Here is a 16,575-nt window from a genome sequence, read left to right as displayed (position 1 = left end):
AAAGGAATAACAATATATGTTTGTTTTACTTATTTTGTGTTATTTCCCTTAGATAGAGATCTTTTGACTACCTGGTCATTGGTTATTTCTGTGTGGTCATATAACATTGTTGTGCCACCAGGGTGACAAGGATCCTCTGTTGTATTTACTCTGTGACAGCTGTGTGATGCAGTCGGCTTTCACATTTGGCCAACCTGAATTCTTCCTAGCTGGGGTGGTGAGCTATATTTAGATGGGCACGGTTATATTGAGGGGGCTTTAGACCTGGTGGCCTATAGTTCTCTGTCAGCTTGGACAGCGTGCTGATAACAGTCTCTCTGAAATCTACGTCCTTCTATTCAGCATGGATCCTACAGGCTTGAGGGCAGATCTTCGCTTGTTTCAGAGCACTTTGCTCCAAGATGGGCTAAAAGAGCTCCTGATTGAGAATAAGCTCATTGACTGTGTACTTAAAGTAGGGGACAGAAGCCTTCCCTGCCATAGGCTCATTCTGGCAGCATGCAGTCCTTATTTCCGCGAGCTTTACTTTTCAGAAGATGGCAAGCAGCTGGACAACAAGAAGGAGGTTGTTCTCGAGAATTTGGACCCCGATATCATGGAAATGATAGTGAACTATATGTATTCGGCAGAGATCGACCTCACAGATGACAATGTGCAGGCGATTTTTACTGTGGCAAACCGTTTCCAGATCCCTTCAGTCTTCACTGTTTGTGTAAATTACCTTCAGAGCAAGCTATCACGAGTCAACTGCCTGGCCATCTACAGACTAGCGCTGTTGCTCGAATGCCCCAGACTGGCAGTGGCTGCTCGAGACTTTGTTGCAGACCGGTTTGAAAGTCTGGTCAACGATGATGAATTCCTGGAGCTGGCTTCTCCTGAACTCTTTGCACTCATTGGAGCAGATGCACTGAATGTTGAGAAAGAGGAGGCTGTGTTCGAGTCCCTGATGAAGTGGATCAGGAAAGATAAGGAGAATCGGACCAAGTCACTGGGCGAAGCCTTCGACTGCATTCGCTTCCGTTTGCTCCCAGAGAAGTATTTCAAGGAAAAGGTGGAGAAGGACGACATCATCAAGTCTGACCCAGAGCTTGTCAAAAAGCTCCAAGTTGTCAAAGACGCCTTCTCTGGGAAACTCCCGGAGACGAAGACGGAACAAGATGGTGAAGGAGAGGACAGCATCTTGCCTGGATATCTCAATGACAACCACAGACTTGGCATGTATGCCAAAGACATGCTGCTGATGATCAGTGACAAGGCTGCTGTGGCTTATGATGGCGCTGATAATGAATGCTTCCTGGCTGCAATGTCTGAGCTAATCCCACACAACCACGTCAGTGTGATATCCAAGAAGAATAACCTCTATGTCTTGGGAGGATTGTATGTAGATGAAGAGGACAAAGATGCCCCATTACAGTGCTACTTCTATCAGGTACCTAAACAATTCTGTTCCACTTGTTGGTTAAGTTTCTTCAAATGTATTGTTAATGGAATTTATTTTCCAAAGATTCAGTAACCAAAACAATATTTTTTCCACAGATGGATAGTCTCACTAGTAACTGGATAGCTCTGCCACCAATGCCTTCCCCCAGAGCTCTGTTTGCTATGGGGGAATGTGACAATCTCATCTTTGCTGTAGGAGGCAAAGATCTACAGTCCAATGAGTCTCTTGACTCTGTTATGTGCTATGATGTTGGGTGAGTATATATTGCCCAAATTGATACATGTATTTTATATTGCATACTCAATGTTGAACATATTATTTAGTGTCACTGCCATCTACTCACTAGGAAAATGAAGTGGACTGAAACCAAAAAGTTGCCCATGAAACTTCACGGACACAGTGTTGTCTCTGAGCATGGACTTGTGTACTGCATTGGAGGAAGAACAGATGACAAGTAAGTCTGCAACAACAATAAATGAATAAATATAAATAAATAAAAACATGTAATTACATATTTTGTATGTAATACAATGAACTTCACATCAATATATATATATATTCTAAATCCTTTTTATCCCACTAATAATATAGTAAAGCAACCAATAAGATGTTTGCATACAATCACAAGAAGTCAGAGTGGAAGGCTGTGGCATCTATGGAGACACCACGATCCATGTTTGGGGCAGTCATCCACAATGGGAAGATTATTGTGACTGGTGGAGTCAATGACGACGGCATCATCGCTACATGTGAAGCCTACGATTTTGGAACCAACAAGTATGTGCATATAGTTAGATTTTATTTATTAAGCCTTTCAGACCTGGAACGCATCCGTGTCACTCTAGATTTAGATCGTTTAACCATTATTTTATGCTTGTATCTATGCACCGAGTGCCGCACTGAGTTTGTAGATCTGCTATTTTTGAAAGATTGTGAAGGTATACTGATATAGAAACATACGGTTTTCAGAAAACCGTTAGGGTTTAGAATACTATTTTTTAGGTATTCTAAACATAATTTGCCTAGAATCTGGAAATTCATAAAATTCCGTTTTGGGATGACCGATCATTGGAAAGATTTACATACATTTGGACCAGGCAGCAATGATATGGAAGACTTCCATGAATGAACCAAAATGTGCCTTGTTCCAGGTGGTCACCCTTCACAGAGTTTCCCCAGGAGAGGAGTTCAGTCAATCTGGTCAGCTGTGGAGGGCAGCTGTATGCGGTCGGAGGCTTTACTGTGGTCGAGATGGAGAACAAAGAGTGTGTCCCCAGTGAAGTCATTGACATTTGGCAGTAGGTGTCCATTTCTTTACTAAATTAAATCATACTTCACTATTCTAGGACTATACTGTAGGATATTTTGTGTATATTTCACTTGTGCAGTATGTTCACAAATGTCTCTTTTCTTATTAGGTATGAAGATGATAAGCAGTGGACTGGGATGATCAAGGAGATGCGCTATGCAGCAGGGGCCACTTGTGTGTCCATGCACCTCAATCCTGCCAGAATGCCAAAACTGTAACTGTAGGAGCCAAAACTGACTTAAAACTGATTGAGAATAGTTTTGAGTGATTTATACTATTATTATTATTGTCTATTATGGTTGTGTTATAACAGGGGGACACAGTATTATTACCATTTGCATAATTGGAGGATACTGTACACAAATAACTGTTTCTGGTTGTGAAAGCAGTGTTCTTGTTTCTATTTTTACTTGTGGCTCACTAGCAACATAATACCTGTTTCTGTTGTGTTTTTCTAATAAATCATATTTTCATTTTAATTCCCATTTCCTTTTTTTAAATCATGTTCATTCATACTAAATATGTATGTGCAATATGCTACCCATTTACCCATCTGGACCCTCCTCTGCAAGGTTCTTTATATTATATTTGAGTAGAATTGCTTTAAAAACACTTGTATACAAGGTAATTGTATGAGAAAACATTTTATTATAAAACTAAATGATAATTCTCATTACAAAAGTCTCTAAAACACGTTTGTCTTAGAAGTTTTTATGAGGTCAGAATGTTCTCTCTAGGCTCTCCACTGAAAATAAAGAGCACTTAATAAATATGCAAAAGACATTCTCAGTAACACTTGATATGCACCAGATGTCTAAAATAAACAGACTGCATTATAATCTCATAATGCTGTATTATAAGACCTCAAGTATTCCTGATCATAACCGTATAAAGCATTTTATAATGACTCAAGTATAAATAAGTTGTTTGACATAACACTATACAGTTATAAACATAATGTAAATACTCAATGCACTCATAACACAACCCTATTGTAATTACTTATAATTGATAAGTGACCCTATAAGTAATTATTGGTCACTCCCTGACTCTTGTGTGTGGCCGGCCTGGAATCAGTGTATTATAATTATCAGTCAGTTATAATGCATTATTGTGTACTTTTGAAGTAGTCATTGGGTGCTTTAAGTAAAGCTAAAATAACATTACATTTTTAGCAAGAAACCAAAATGTTTCTGCCAACACCTCCGAAAGTGTACCGTAATTACTTAAAGCAGCCAATGAAATGAGCACTAACAGACAGTGACTTAAAATCACACTATGTATATCCTTATACAACTATGATTATACCAGTAAGACTCCCTAATCGGGAGATAAGCGACCGTTGGTCGCTTATCTCCACAAATAGGCCAAAAGTTTGTTTTACCAATTATCAAGACATACGGGCAGTTGACAGTTTGCCATGGTTACTCATTGAAGTTGAATCTCCATATATGGAGACATAAGTTGCTCATACCATAGCAACCATGTTTTTTACAGGGCCTGGGATTGATGACATCAGAAATCTCCATATATGGGCATGAAAGGGATTTTGTTTCTGGAAATATGTCTGTGGGGTGCCACATTTGGAATAAAACACTTACATCACACATCTGGATATCCATACAGCCCATCTAGTTTGCCTGTGTCCATTTATGCCCATATCTCTGATGACATTGGGACAATGATCTCCATATATGGGCATAAAACTTATGTTAATTAGTAAAGCCTGGGGATCTCCATATATGGGCATGAGGGGTACCCTAAAAGGGCATCATCTGGGAATAGCAAATATAGTTATCCTAGAAAGTGAAAATCTTACATCAAAGGCCATAACTACCTACCTACCACCATACTGCATTCCTCATTAAACTACCTACCAGTAAGATGCCTATAGGGAGAAAAGCAAAGGGCGAGGTTGCACCATTTCTTGATCTTCTGGCCAGTGATGTATATCGGACCATTTAACCATATATGGAGACATCTGGTACCCAAAGATATTCACAGATATGGGCTTAATATTGATGACATAAGGGATCTCCATATATGGGCGTAAAAGGGATTTGGTTCCCCTGGCATCACAGGGATCTCCATATATGGGCATAAAATGGATTTGGTTACCCTGGCAACACGGGGATCTCCATATCTCCATATATGGGCATAAAAGGGATTTGGTTCCCCTGGCATCACAGGGATCTCCATATATGGGCATAAAAGGGATTTGGTTCCCCTGACATTACAGTGATGTCAGTGGCTGGTTCTACAGAGGGGATCTCCATTTATGGGCATAAAAGGGAATGTATGTATGATGATGTCAGATATCATAGACGTCATAGGACTTTCACATAACGAATAACTGAGTAAGCATGTAAACCCGTAAAATCTATATTTGGGCATGGCTGATTTATGACCTCATCATGATGACACGAGCAAACACAGCTGAATTGTATAAATGATCAGTGCAGAAACCAACAGAAGTATTTGACCAAGACTCTTCGATTTAAACATCAACAAAGGTGTGACGTTTGTTGATGGTCACAAAGGTGTGACGGACGGACGGACGGACGGCCGGTGGAGGTTTTCATAGTAAACTGCTCCCTGACGGTCGCAATAATATACTATGATCCTTGCCCAAAGAATATCCAGCAATTATGATGCATTATAACATTGTGTGACCTTATAAGTCATTTATAATGAGCATGAGTATTTACAGTATGAGTTCTTAGAACATAATTAGCCCTATTCACGGCCCGCCCACTCAGCATCCCCCTGGTGCTGAAGTCACGTTTTGAAGGGGAAACCCTACTAAAAGCCCATAGAGTTAACACAGAAATCACAAATTTAAAACAATTTCCAAATAGTAAAGTATAAAATACGGCTAGCATGGTCAAGAACACAAGATAGTAAAAGGCACAAAGCATTATAATTTACTTTACCGTTCGAAATAATGATTTGTTGGCTTTAAGTCCAGCAATTTCTGTATTAATTTCCCCTTCTAAAATGACGTCAGCACCAGGAAGTTGCTGAGAAATTTGCTGAGTGGGCGGGCTGTGAATAGGGCTAATTATATAGTGTTATAAGAAGTTTATTAAATGCATTATAAATATGTTGTGACGGCACTGAAAATGACAACTTCTAGAGCTCAGTCAGCATTAACAGCAACATTGATTTACAAAAAAATAGGCCCTTTCAACAAGGCAGATCTGAAAATATTTTCTTCTTAAGATATTCCTTCCAAGCATCTTGTGTTGAGAGTTCCATGGAGTTCCATTCAAAATGAGGGATCTGTATGTGCAAATAAAAACATTGGTTGTTGGACTTTTTATACAAATGTCATACAAGTGAACATACATCACATTCAACCTGGTCACCTCTAGGCTTGCCTCTCTCACCTGAACAACATGATATCCAAGGATTTCTAGGTGCCTCTTTCTCATCATGGCTTCACCTTTCATGTGACGAGAACCTTTGCAAAACGACTTGGAATCCAAGAAGTCCACAGCAACACTAACAAGTTAAGACAAGAAGTGGTACGCAAATGTCAAAAATGCATGATTTCCCCATGGTACATATTAGGGGTGCAACAGTTCAGTTAGCCCAGGGTTCAGATTGCACCTTGGTTTTTTGGGTCTTGGTTTTGGTTTGCTTTGAAATAATTTGTAATTAAAGAGATACTGGAAATATATATAGCTTAATACTTTTTACTTCTACTTTTAATCAAATGGTTTTCCATTGAGACACATTCCAGTATGGCAATATTATTGTGTTTTTCTTTAGTTTCAAGGTGAAAAAACGAAAAGTATTTTATTGTCTGCCCTTGATAATTGTCATTGTCAAGGAGATAAAGTGAACCATGTGTCACTAACTTCACCATGAAATAAAACAGTTTTTGGTTGTTTGAATCTGTACAAGGATTTTCCCTCTCTGCTGTCATGGAGTACTGTGTTCATGCTGCGGTGTTGGAAATAACCAAACTTTTGAATGAGGCAAGGAGTTCAGGCTACAATTCAATGCAGTACGCTAATCATCAAGGTCATTTATCAATCCAATGGTGTTGCTCGCTGTAAACAGACAATGTAGAAACATGTAAATTGCAGGGAGGGTTTCTCTCCAGTGACACCGACAATGTGCCATTTCAGTAGTGGTAAAGGTAATAAAGCAAAACTTTATAGCAAAACCGAAAGCCGTATTTCACAATGAAGTGCGCATTGAACTGTACAGTTCAATATTACACGAGAACCGGTGCACCCCTGGTACATATCCATTTCATACATTGTTGTTCAACAGTTTTGCATGAAAATAGTTGATCTACAAGCTTACGTGTTGCGAATCTTGCGATGACAATAAGCTTGTACTGTAGATCAATTGTTTTTGCCGTTTCGTCATAATGTTGATGTGGAATATATTCTTACCGCTGTGCTCCGGGTGGCAACTCATTCCTGTTCTTTTCCAGGGAACCAGAGCCCCATTGAACCTTTCCACTGTCGGAGATCTGCAGTGTGCTCGGCTCTATGTAAGGCACAGGCTGACGGTTCTTGTCCAACACACACTCAAAGTCTATAAGAACAAAGTGCATTACAAAATGAAAACATTGCTTAGAAAGCCAGGGAGTAGTATTAGAATTGTGGAAATGGCTATAAAATTGTCATATTACTTGCCTACTGTGTAGAAATAAGGGGTGAGAACTGCCACTCGGGCACAGTTAATACCCCCCAGGATCTCACCCAGCATTCTGTGGATTTGCTGTTGGACAGAACTGATAAATCCATTCCCTGGAAAACATTTTTGACAGACAATTGAAAGTGACGATGATGTGACAACACTTTCTTCTTATATTGATAGCCAGGGACCCACAAGCCCAGAATGGGAGATGACCTGTGATGTCATGCCGTACTTTTTTATTTCAGTTGTATCTATTAGTTTGGTCATTAAGGTCCACAGAATGAGAGGCCTGCTCTGCCGGAAACATCGCGAAAAAAAGTTATGGCCATTTGTATATTCACTGTCCCATCGACTTCACTATACAGGAAAAGAAAAATATTTTAAAAAGACAAAAAATCTGCTTTAAGTAGCACTAGGGGTTCTTCATGATTCTGAATCCATTGCAAGCATTTGTTTTGTATGAAAAACATTCTTAGGGCAATATTTCTGCCCCCCCCCCCCAAAACTGGTTTTTTGATGACTCATCACTTTTCACAATTTTGTGTGGCCGAAATGTAGCCCAAGGAATGTTTTGCTTGCAATGGACTCAGAATCATGAAGAACCCCTAGTTTGATCCATCACATGCTACTTAAAGAAGATTATTTTAATGTTTTAATATTTTTCTTTTCCTGTATAGTGGAGTCAATGGGACAGTGAATATACAAATGGCCATAACCTTTTTTCCGCAATGTTTCCGGCAGAGCAGGCCTCTCATTCCGTGGACCTTAACGACCAAACTAATAGATACAACAGAAATAAAAAGTATGGCATGACATCACAGGTTCAACCCCATTCCTTGAGCTTTTGGCCTTGTGGGTCCCTGACTTTGAGTATCTTTTCTCTGCAGCTCTACACTGACGAACAGTCTTCACCTTTCCTCTGCAACTGCAGGCAGTAGTGCTCATGAAACCATGGAACCTGGAACTCAGGGCACTCAAGACACACCGCTCGATTCAGCTCCATAAGCCGCATTCGAATCCGCATGTTGAGTGCATCATGTAGGGCTGCCAGGAGATGTTTTAGTATTAGTGAAGTTTTAAAGATGAATAATTAAAATGCAATTGCCTTTGATAATTTTAAAATAATGCTTACTTTCTAATTGGGAGTCCAGCTTGCTGAGAAAGTTTATATTAAAGATTTCTCTTATCAGTTCCTCTGGGAAACAGTCAGCCATTGCCAAGGCATAGGCAAGAAGCACTAGCAAATGGGGATCAATGGAACCTGGAGACAGACAGATCAAAACATGCAAATGTAATCTAAAATCTTTACAGCATTTTAATCTGTCATTTGTTTTATTCAGTTCTTCACTTTTACATTTTTACTTAATGTTTTACTTTTATGTTGTGGGACGTTGATCATCCTATATTGGAAAGAACTTTGGGTAAACTCTGTGATTATACCAAAAAAAAAAAAAAAAAAACCCCACCAATATTCACTTACTGATATGAGGTGTAAAGTGCTGAATGCAAACTTCAAATAAGTCATCTGCTCCAGGAGGATCATAATTCAGTATGGCAAAGGGTAGCAGTGTAGCATACGTCGCTGAGTGATGAATCTTAAAGACGAGAGAGAAAAAAACAAAAAACTATGCAGTTAATGTTATGTGTGCATTTCCTACTGTTTACATGTAACATCTTTATTTTTTTCAAATGTAAAATGATCTAGTGTCTTTAAAACACCTTGTCAATGTCTTTAATTGCCACACAAGCAACACGATCCATTAAAGGAGTACATAGATAGTTGGTCCGGGTTAGGAAGAAGGCCAAGTCAGGCACATTACTCCAGTTTATCTGGTCCATCATCCTCTGTAATGTGACCATGGTCTCCTCCAGCAGCAATTCCTCAAACCAGTCTCCTGAGATGTACTTGAGCTCTTCTAGCACTACGTCCAGCCGGTCGGTTGTTTGGAGTCTCTCGTGTCCACAGTGGTTCAGCGTCTGCAGTAGGCGGACATACTTGCTGGGAGTGTTGTGCCGGTAGGAGGGGTCATTGCGCACCCACTTGCCAATCGCCAAGGCTAAAGTGTTGAGGTCACTGAGAGAACACTGGGAGAGCACCGCCTCCACCCGTGAGATCACACCTTCGTCAACTCGTGGGCAGGGCAGCATGGACAAAACGCGGGTCAACATGGTCACTTCATAAGGAAAGACGCTGTTTTGCAAGAAGCTGTGGGGGGAAATGGCATTAGTCTAGTCACTCCAAATAGAGCTAGGCCACATTGACAAAATCAAATATCATGATATTTTTGACCAAATACTGTACCTCGATATCAATATAGTGATGATATTATTGTATTGTGACAATTTAAGTGATTAAAACCAGGAAAAGACAACACTTTTGCCATCACAAAGCCTTAGACAATATCTAGCCTCATATAACAATTTATATTTCCCAGCCCTAATCCAAAACAAGCAGATGTAGGAAATTGGCATGTAGGATATTAGATAACGATCTAAAATAATACTCACTTGATCAGAATATTCCTTAATTTAGTGAAGAACTCAGGGTTCTGGTAATGCAGCAGATAAAGTGTTTGAGTAATTCTGGCCACTTCCATTGACTTGTAGACATGAAGGTTATTTTGGACTACTGATGCAATCCTGTCAAGAAAGTAATGATAAGGTGATGGATGACATTTTATACACAGTAGAAGCTATTTGGATGCTACATGACAATGACAGAGATAAGCAACTTACTTGCTGATCAGCTGAAGATTCCTACTATTAATCTCTTCCAGTGCTTCAACAACAGCCAGGGCCTGGTGGGCAGTGAACTCATCTGCTAATAGGAGTGCTGTGTTTTCCAATCTAAAAGGATTGAAATAGAATATTAGAAACTATATGTAAAATGGGTTAGATTATATTTCACAATGCCAATATTTCAATTCTTAATCACTAAGGCTCAATTTATATTTTTGTTGCACACCAGTGTTGCGTAGTAAAGTAAACTTTAAACTTGAAGAAATGTTTTAACCACTTAACGCTGTTTAATTAAGGATATTATACTTCATTGACCGTAGTTCCCCCCACGTTGTGAGCATATAGATCAGCCATTTACTGAAAATTGTTCGCACCCAGAATAGGAACGTTAGATATTCATGTGGTTAACAGTTGAAAGAATAATACAAACAAACCCTTCTCTGATTTCTGCACTGGCCATGGGACTAAGAGCAACAAATAGTTTGGTGAAGGCGAAGGGATCAGTGCTCGAGTCAATCAGTTCTAGGAGTCTCTGTTTAACCGCCAGTCTGAAGTCACAGTTGCTGAACTGCAGTGACTGATACAGCCCCATGATGATGCTGATGTTCTCTGCATCAAGCCTGCAAACGTTTTGCACCAGGATCTGGTTGCACTTCTCCAGCAGAGGCCGGTTGCTGTGCTTGATGTTACGCAGGAACTGCACCACCCTCCGTGGGTTGTTGATTTGTGAGGTACCCTGGGTGTCCAGGAGATCGTCTGCCCTGCTAATGAGAGCGTCCCGCAAACGAGGAGACACCAAGGAAGACACGCTAATCATCAGTGTGGTCAGGATCCTAAAAAACAACCACCACATGAATAGATAAATAGATCAAAATAGGAAACACAATTTAAGGCAATTTCATAACACCGGCCTGTATTGTATACCTAGCATCATCGATAGAGGACAGCTTCTGATCCAGAATGTCAGTGATACGACCCATCAGTGGGCTATTCTGCAGGTGTTGATCATTTAGACAGATGGCGAACTTGGAGAGGGATGACATTGGAAATCTGGCAAATACAAATTAAATAATTGATTCAAGTGAAGTGAATAACAATACTTCCACATGGACTGAGGGATATGATGATGTATTGTACTGTACCTGTCTAATCTGAGCCATGCTTCTGAAACTAGATGTTGAACAAGAGTGTCATGAGGGTCCACATTGAGCCTGAAAGAATCCAATGATAGATGACATTGATAGGCTGCAATTTCATATAGAGCCCGACCAATGTATCGGCCCATTATCGTTGCAGTTTTTGATGAAAGTATCGGTCTCGTTTCTTACTTTTAGTAGGCTAGATCAGTGGTTATCAAAGTGAGGTACAGGAACCCCCAGGGGTTGTTGAGGCAAGTCCAGGGGGTCCCAAGAAAAATGATAGTTAGGAATCAAATGAATCCTTATAGGTATGTAACTCTGAGAGGGGTCCATTTGGTTCCATTTGTACACTTTGAGTAATATTGATTTTACAATATAAATTGGGGTCTCAATTAAAAAATACTACTAAATGGGGGTCCATAGCTTAAAAATGCATGTCAAACTTGGGGTTCCTTGAAAAGAATGGGAATCTCACAGCTAGTAAAATATTCTCTTGTGGGGGTCCCTGGCCTGGAATGTCTTTTCAAATGGGAGTCGGCGGGCTAAAAGGTGTCAATTTGGGGGAGTACTTGAAATGGAAAAGGTTTGAGAACCAGATGCCATTTAGAACCTCAACTTGTCCTCCTTACCTGAGAATACTGTAAAGCATGTCTACCAACATGGAATCGTCCATGAGGGTGATTTTGTTCTCGGCCAGGACCCGGAGGGTCATGAACTCTGGGTGGTTCTTGATGCGATCCACAGTCCTCAGCATCTGTGGTTTCTCCTTCTGGAACTGCCACAGCATCCCCACAGCGCAGCCAACATGGCTCACATCGAGTTTAGCCTTGTTCTTGCCCACCACCTCAAACACCTGGTCCTCACCAGAACAGACGTGCAGTCTCTCCAGAAGATAGTCGCTGTTCGTCCCTGCTGGTCCCGCATGAAGCGCCCTGCGCAGGCAGGAGTTCACTAATCGGAACCGAATCATAGCCATGGTTGGCCCTCAGACACTGACTCAGAGCTCACACCACTTCAGTTCAAAATGTAAACATACTGTCAAATCAAGGCCATCAAAATAAAATATCAAATATGTTGAAGGGTAATGGTATCTCCCATTATGTCAATGAGGTCCGGAGTAGCACCAAAAACTATGATACACTGACCTCAATCCGAAAAACGATTGTAATAATCCATATTTAAGCTGAGCAATAGGTCCATCAGGAGATGTTGCTGAGACTTGCCCACTGAGCACACGTGTGTCTGGAACAAGCTTTACACGATTGACTAACGTCACGTCTGCGTTGAATGGCTGTCTCTCTCCACATAGGATGTATTATTCATATTTCATGTTTAAATAATAATAATATAAATGTCCGTAAAAGTGTCCCTGTTCAATGTTTAGGTAAGTGATAACGTTCCACTTCCCTAGCCAGTTACATAGCCGCGGAATGTCAAACATTGTATGCGCATGTTTTATAGCACATAGCGTCTATCACGGGTGGATCGATCGTTATGGTGGACACAAGAGTAGATAACAGCGATCGGCACAACGAGGGACACAAATCGAGCATACAGAATTGTCTAAGTACCGTAGTGTTACTAATACATGTACACATTACCGAGACTTGACGAGAATATGCGCATGTGCATTTTCAAAACTTTTGATATAAATTAGTGGCCACGGCCGCCACGACTCTACTCTGCTCTGCTAGTATTTTGTCGGTCGAATGTGCAATAATGTCAACCTTTAGTCCTTATAAGGATGTTTATTGGATTAAGCTCTGCCTCATAGACTGTATAAAGCTCTCAAATTAGCAGTGCACATAGGACCAGAGCTACACATAGGCTAGCCCCATAGAACCTCACCCGTCGCTGCATACTGTTGTGCTCCGACAACAGTATGCAGCGACGGGTGAGGTTCTATATGGGGCTACACATAGGCCTACTAACTACTGCATAGCATAGCGATGGCGATGGACAAATAGAATATGTGTAATAATCTGTGTAATTCTACTCTAGTCTATCCGTGTACTTCCAGTCAATCTGCAATTTCTGGCACATTTTTACCAAATTAAAATGTTCAGATGATTTTTATTTTTGCACTTTCATCATTCAATTCGTTTTTATTATTATCAAACAATAATAACTCATCACTTTTGTACTGTGTCTACTGTCTATGTCTGATAGTATTTTCACGTTTTCCAGCCAAGGTACGCCCTCTGCAGCATGAAGATGGCATTGCAGCATCTTCCAGTTCTGCCTGCTCGCTGGGATTCTTCAGTCTCCACCAGGTCAGGACCAGGCCCTCAAAGGTCTTCATATTGTCTGATGTTATAGCCTAAAAGCCATGGGATGATGGGACAAAACCTTTTTTTGGAACTGGTTTCCACAGACATGACACTGACACTGACAGAAAGCTCAGTGATTAACACATAATGCCTTGTACTAATAAACAATAACAAGTCTGATCATAATGAATTATCTAAATTATAGCACTTGCATACTTTTAACTATGATTATTTGCATTTCATTGAGACAATGGAACAATGTTTTACAAGATCTAACCCCCCATCACGATAAATGAGTAACATTTGATGCAAATTACTTATTTACTTGTCCTAACCCTACAGCCCGTATTGGGCCCATAAACATGCAAATAATGCAGGGCATATGTGTACAAACTAGGGCGACACTATATTAGGAAAACATGTGACATGCGATAACATTGTTATCGCATGTCACATGCGATAGCAACAATGTTATAATGAGTAAACAAATAATGAAGTATCTTTCTGCCTTAGGTTTGTTGCTAATAGTCATAGAACCCAGACAATGAATAACCTACTAAAACATTGCACCTAGCTACAGCTGATATTGACAATAAATATAAACCAACAATGTAGCAATGGGGCTGTTAAGTATGACATCATTTTGTAGGCAGAGGAGAATTTCTGCCCCCAGTTTCCGTGAATCTTTTTACTATTTTTACTATTTACACATTTTTCTTCTCTTTGTTGTTGAAAGGAAAGTGTTAGAATTATACTTTAGTCGTCATTTTTGTCTCGGATCTGTTGAAATAGCGAGGGACAGAAAATGCTCTGGGGGCAGAGTTCTCCTCTGCCTACAACATGATGTCACGGCTTAAAAGCCCCTATAGTTTGTCACTGCTACGCTTAAAACATTTTCTTCTAATCTAAACAAAAACTATTTAAACCTTAATTGTCTAAATTAATTATAACAATATAAGTTCAATTATCTCTTTTGTGATATGTGGAACTCTCTTGCGATATGTAATAATAAACTTTACTTTGTATAGCACCTTTCATGACATGAAATGCAGCTCAAAGCGCTTTACAGAGCAGAAAATGAAGTGGAAGCTTAACAGAAAAAATACACACAATTACAACAAAGCAGAAAAATAAAAAATGTATGTTGTGATAGATAAACCCTTCTCTGATAGATAGATAGATAGATAGATAGATAGATAGATAGATAGATAGATGATAAATAAACATAATTTACAGATGTATGTGTGCATGTCCCTTTAGGAACATTAGCATCATATGCAGGTGTATACATAGCTTGCCGCCCTGATGTCAGGTTAAAGAAAGTAGCAGCAGGTACTTCTGAAGGTGCTGTTCAATAGACCAGTTTGATCAAAACGTTTAGCAGCAATAAAGAAGTGAAGCTAAGAACCAGTGTGCAGTGTAATTGAGCATTCATATCAATAAATCAAACCAGTGAAATCTGTCCAATCAGTGATTGCCTTGTTTGTGTGTTGTCTTTAACATTGTTATGGCAATCAGTCAAGTGACTCCAAACTAACCAGCATTCAGTAACAAGATCCCTAGGTGAATATATGCCTATTCTTGAGGTGTCACCTGGCAACAGCTACTGTAACGGCAGGTGAAGTTGTGAGAAGACATGCACAGCACTTCCAGACAACTGAAAATGTGCCTCGTATGCTGTACATCATAAACGCCTTGATGTTTCTGTTGTCGTTCGTTCAAGGAAAAGGAGGATCTGAGGGAAGTGATAAAGGTAAGAATGTTAACAAGAGGTCATTCCTCACACTATGTTTTTACTGGTGTATGAAATGTGTAAACTCTCTTCTCGTTTTTACAAGTGAAGTGATTGTAGCATGTTCTGGATTGAAAGCTCTGTGTTGAATTCACACCAGCTGGTAGCATCAGTGTGTTCCAATTAATTTGATAAATACACCATGCAGAGTGTTTGCCTTGGTTTGGTGGTGCAGAGTAATGTGAAACCTTACTGTACAACAAAAAGCCTTCTTCACAAGATGGATTAGAGGGTGGCTATTATTGTTCAGAGTAGGAGGAGCCTTTATTTTTTTACAGTGTGAGTTAAGGGTAGCATATCTTATCTTCACTGTGTCCAGCAGCCGCGAGTTATCTTTGGGATCTCAACATCACTGAAATCATATTGGACCAAAGTTTTATGGCAGGCTTAAAAAATGTGGTACCGTAAGTATAGGTCCTTAAACATTCATTAAAATATATTTATTTACTTTATTGGAATTGACATTTCACTTTAATATATGGTATTTACAGTGCTAGTTGAAATTATTTATCACATGTCAGCTATAAGGAATACAAAAGTGCCAATTCATGCAGTTATTGGGAAAGTAGTATAACATGATTGTTGGTGTGATGTGTCCTGTGTTACTGCTTTCCACTTTTCCTCAGTGCATACAGTACATGGTGGGAAAAAGAGACCGTAACATTGTTAGGTCCAAACTCTCTTGTTCTCTCTCTCAGAGATGCTGCCAAGATCTGAAAGCAAAATTCACCCACAGGAAGCTGATGCACAGCTCGAGTTGGGGAAAGTACGTCTAAATCGAGTGCTTTCTACTAATGACCAGGTAATTGCTGGACTTCTGTTGCACGCTTTCAAATGTTAAAATACCTAAGATCAAGTGTGGTTTGAGCAGGAAGAAAAATAAAATCTTATATATATATCTGCAGTACAATTTAGTAATGTAAATATGTGTGGAATAGATTGTTTTCTTTTTCAATTTTGATTCCATTTCATACTGTCAATCTGTTTGTAAAGTAGGTATCACTTTGTATTTAACAAAATGTTTTGTTTTGGGAACAAAACATTTCACATTACTACCCCTCATATACTGTAACTACAGCCATTCAATCTGCAAGTGACAAATAACAATATAGAAGACAATAACAGCAATCTAGTCTCAAGTACTAGACAATCTTATCTAAAGCCCATCCTCAGGAAGTGTGCCGTGTCCCTTTTCTGTCCTGCTTCCAATAAGAGGCATGCTATTT

The 16,575-nt window shown here is 39.7% G+C and overlaps 2 protein-coding genes across 2 annotated transcripts; one reads left to right on the top strand and one right to left on the bottom strand.

Annotated features, from left to right (window-relative positions):
• Nucleotides 1-343: 343 nt before the first annotated feature.
• On the top strand, nt 344-2,968 carry klhl41a (kelch-like family member 41a; the record flags this gene model as incomplete). Its single annotated transcript, XM_080752612.1, has 6 exons — nt 344-1,429; nt 1,537-1,694; nt 1,788-1,895; nt 2,033-2,218; nt 2,593-2,739; nt 2,860-2,968. The coding sequence occupies 6 exons, from the start codon at nt 344-346 to the stop codon at nt 2,966-2,968; spliced, it is 1,794 nt and encodes a 597-aa protein (XP_080608738.1).
• Nucleotides 2,969-5,350: 2,382 nt separating this feature from the next.
• fastkd1 (FAST kinase domains 1) lies at nt 5,351-12,259 on the bottom strand. Its single transcript, XM_080752575.1, has 14 exons — nt 11,917-12,259; nt 11,291-11,359; nt 11,073-11,198; nt 10,583-10,981; nt 10,146-10,256; nt 9,918-10,049; nt 9,129-9,615; nt 8,890-9,004; nt 8,542-8,670; nt 8,322-8,453; nt 7,406-7,519; nt 7,160-7,304; nt 6,140-6,254; nt 5,351-6,032 (listed from the first exon to the last, which is right to left on the bottom strand). The coding sequence occupies exons 1-14, from the start codon at nt 12,255-12,257 to the stop codon at nt 5,937-5,939; spliced, it is 2,511 nt and encodes an 836-aa protein (XP_080608701.1). The 5' UTR covers nt 12,258-12,259; the 3' UTR covers nt 5,351-5,936.
• Nucleotides 12,260-16,575: the final 4,316 nt, after the last annotated feature.

Source organism: Nannobrachium achirus (genome assembly GCF_963921795.1).
Source record: "Nannobrachium achirus genome assembly, chromosome: 22".
Taxonomy (NCBI): Eukaryota; Metazoa; Chordata; class Actinopteri; order Myctophiformes; family Myctophidae; genus Nannobrachium; species Nannobrachium achirus.
Note: the sequence above shows the minus strand (reverse complement) of the source record. Positions and strands in the feature narration are given on the sequence as shown.

What these genes read in the sequence shown, in the direction of transcription:
- fastkd1 (XM_080752575.1), bottom strand. Translation starts at nt 12,257, where the DNA reads ATGATTCGGTTCCGATTAGTGAACTCCTGCCTGCGCAGGGCGCTTCAT. An exon ending in AGTGCAGAAATCAGAGAAGG is followed by an intron (nt 10,257 to 10,582) that starts GTTTGTTTGTAT and finishes CAATCCTTTTAG; the next exon opens with ATTGGAAAACACAGCACTCC. An exon ending in TTGCCACCCGGAGCACAGCG is followed by an intron (nt 6,255 to 7,159) that starts GTAAGAATATAT and finishes TTAACTTGTTAG; the next exon opens with TGTTGCTGTGGACTTCTTGG.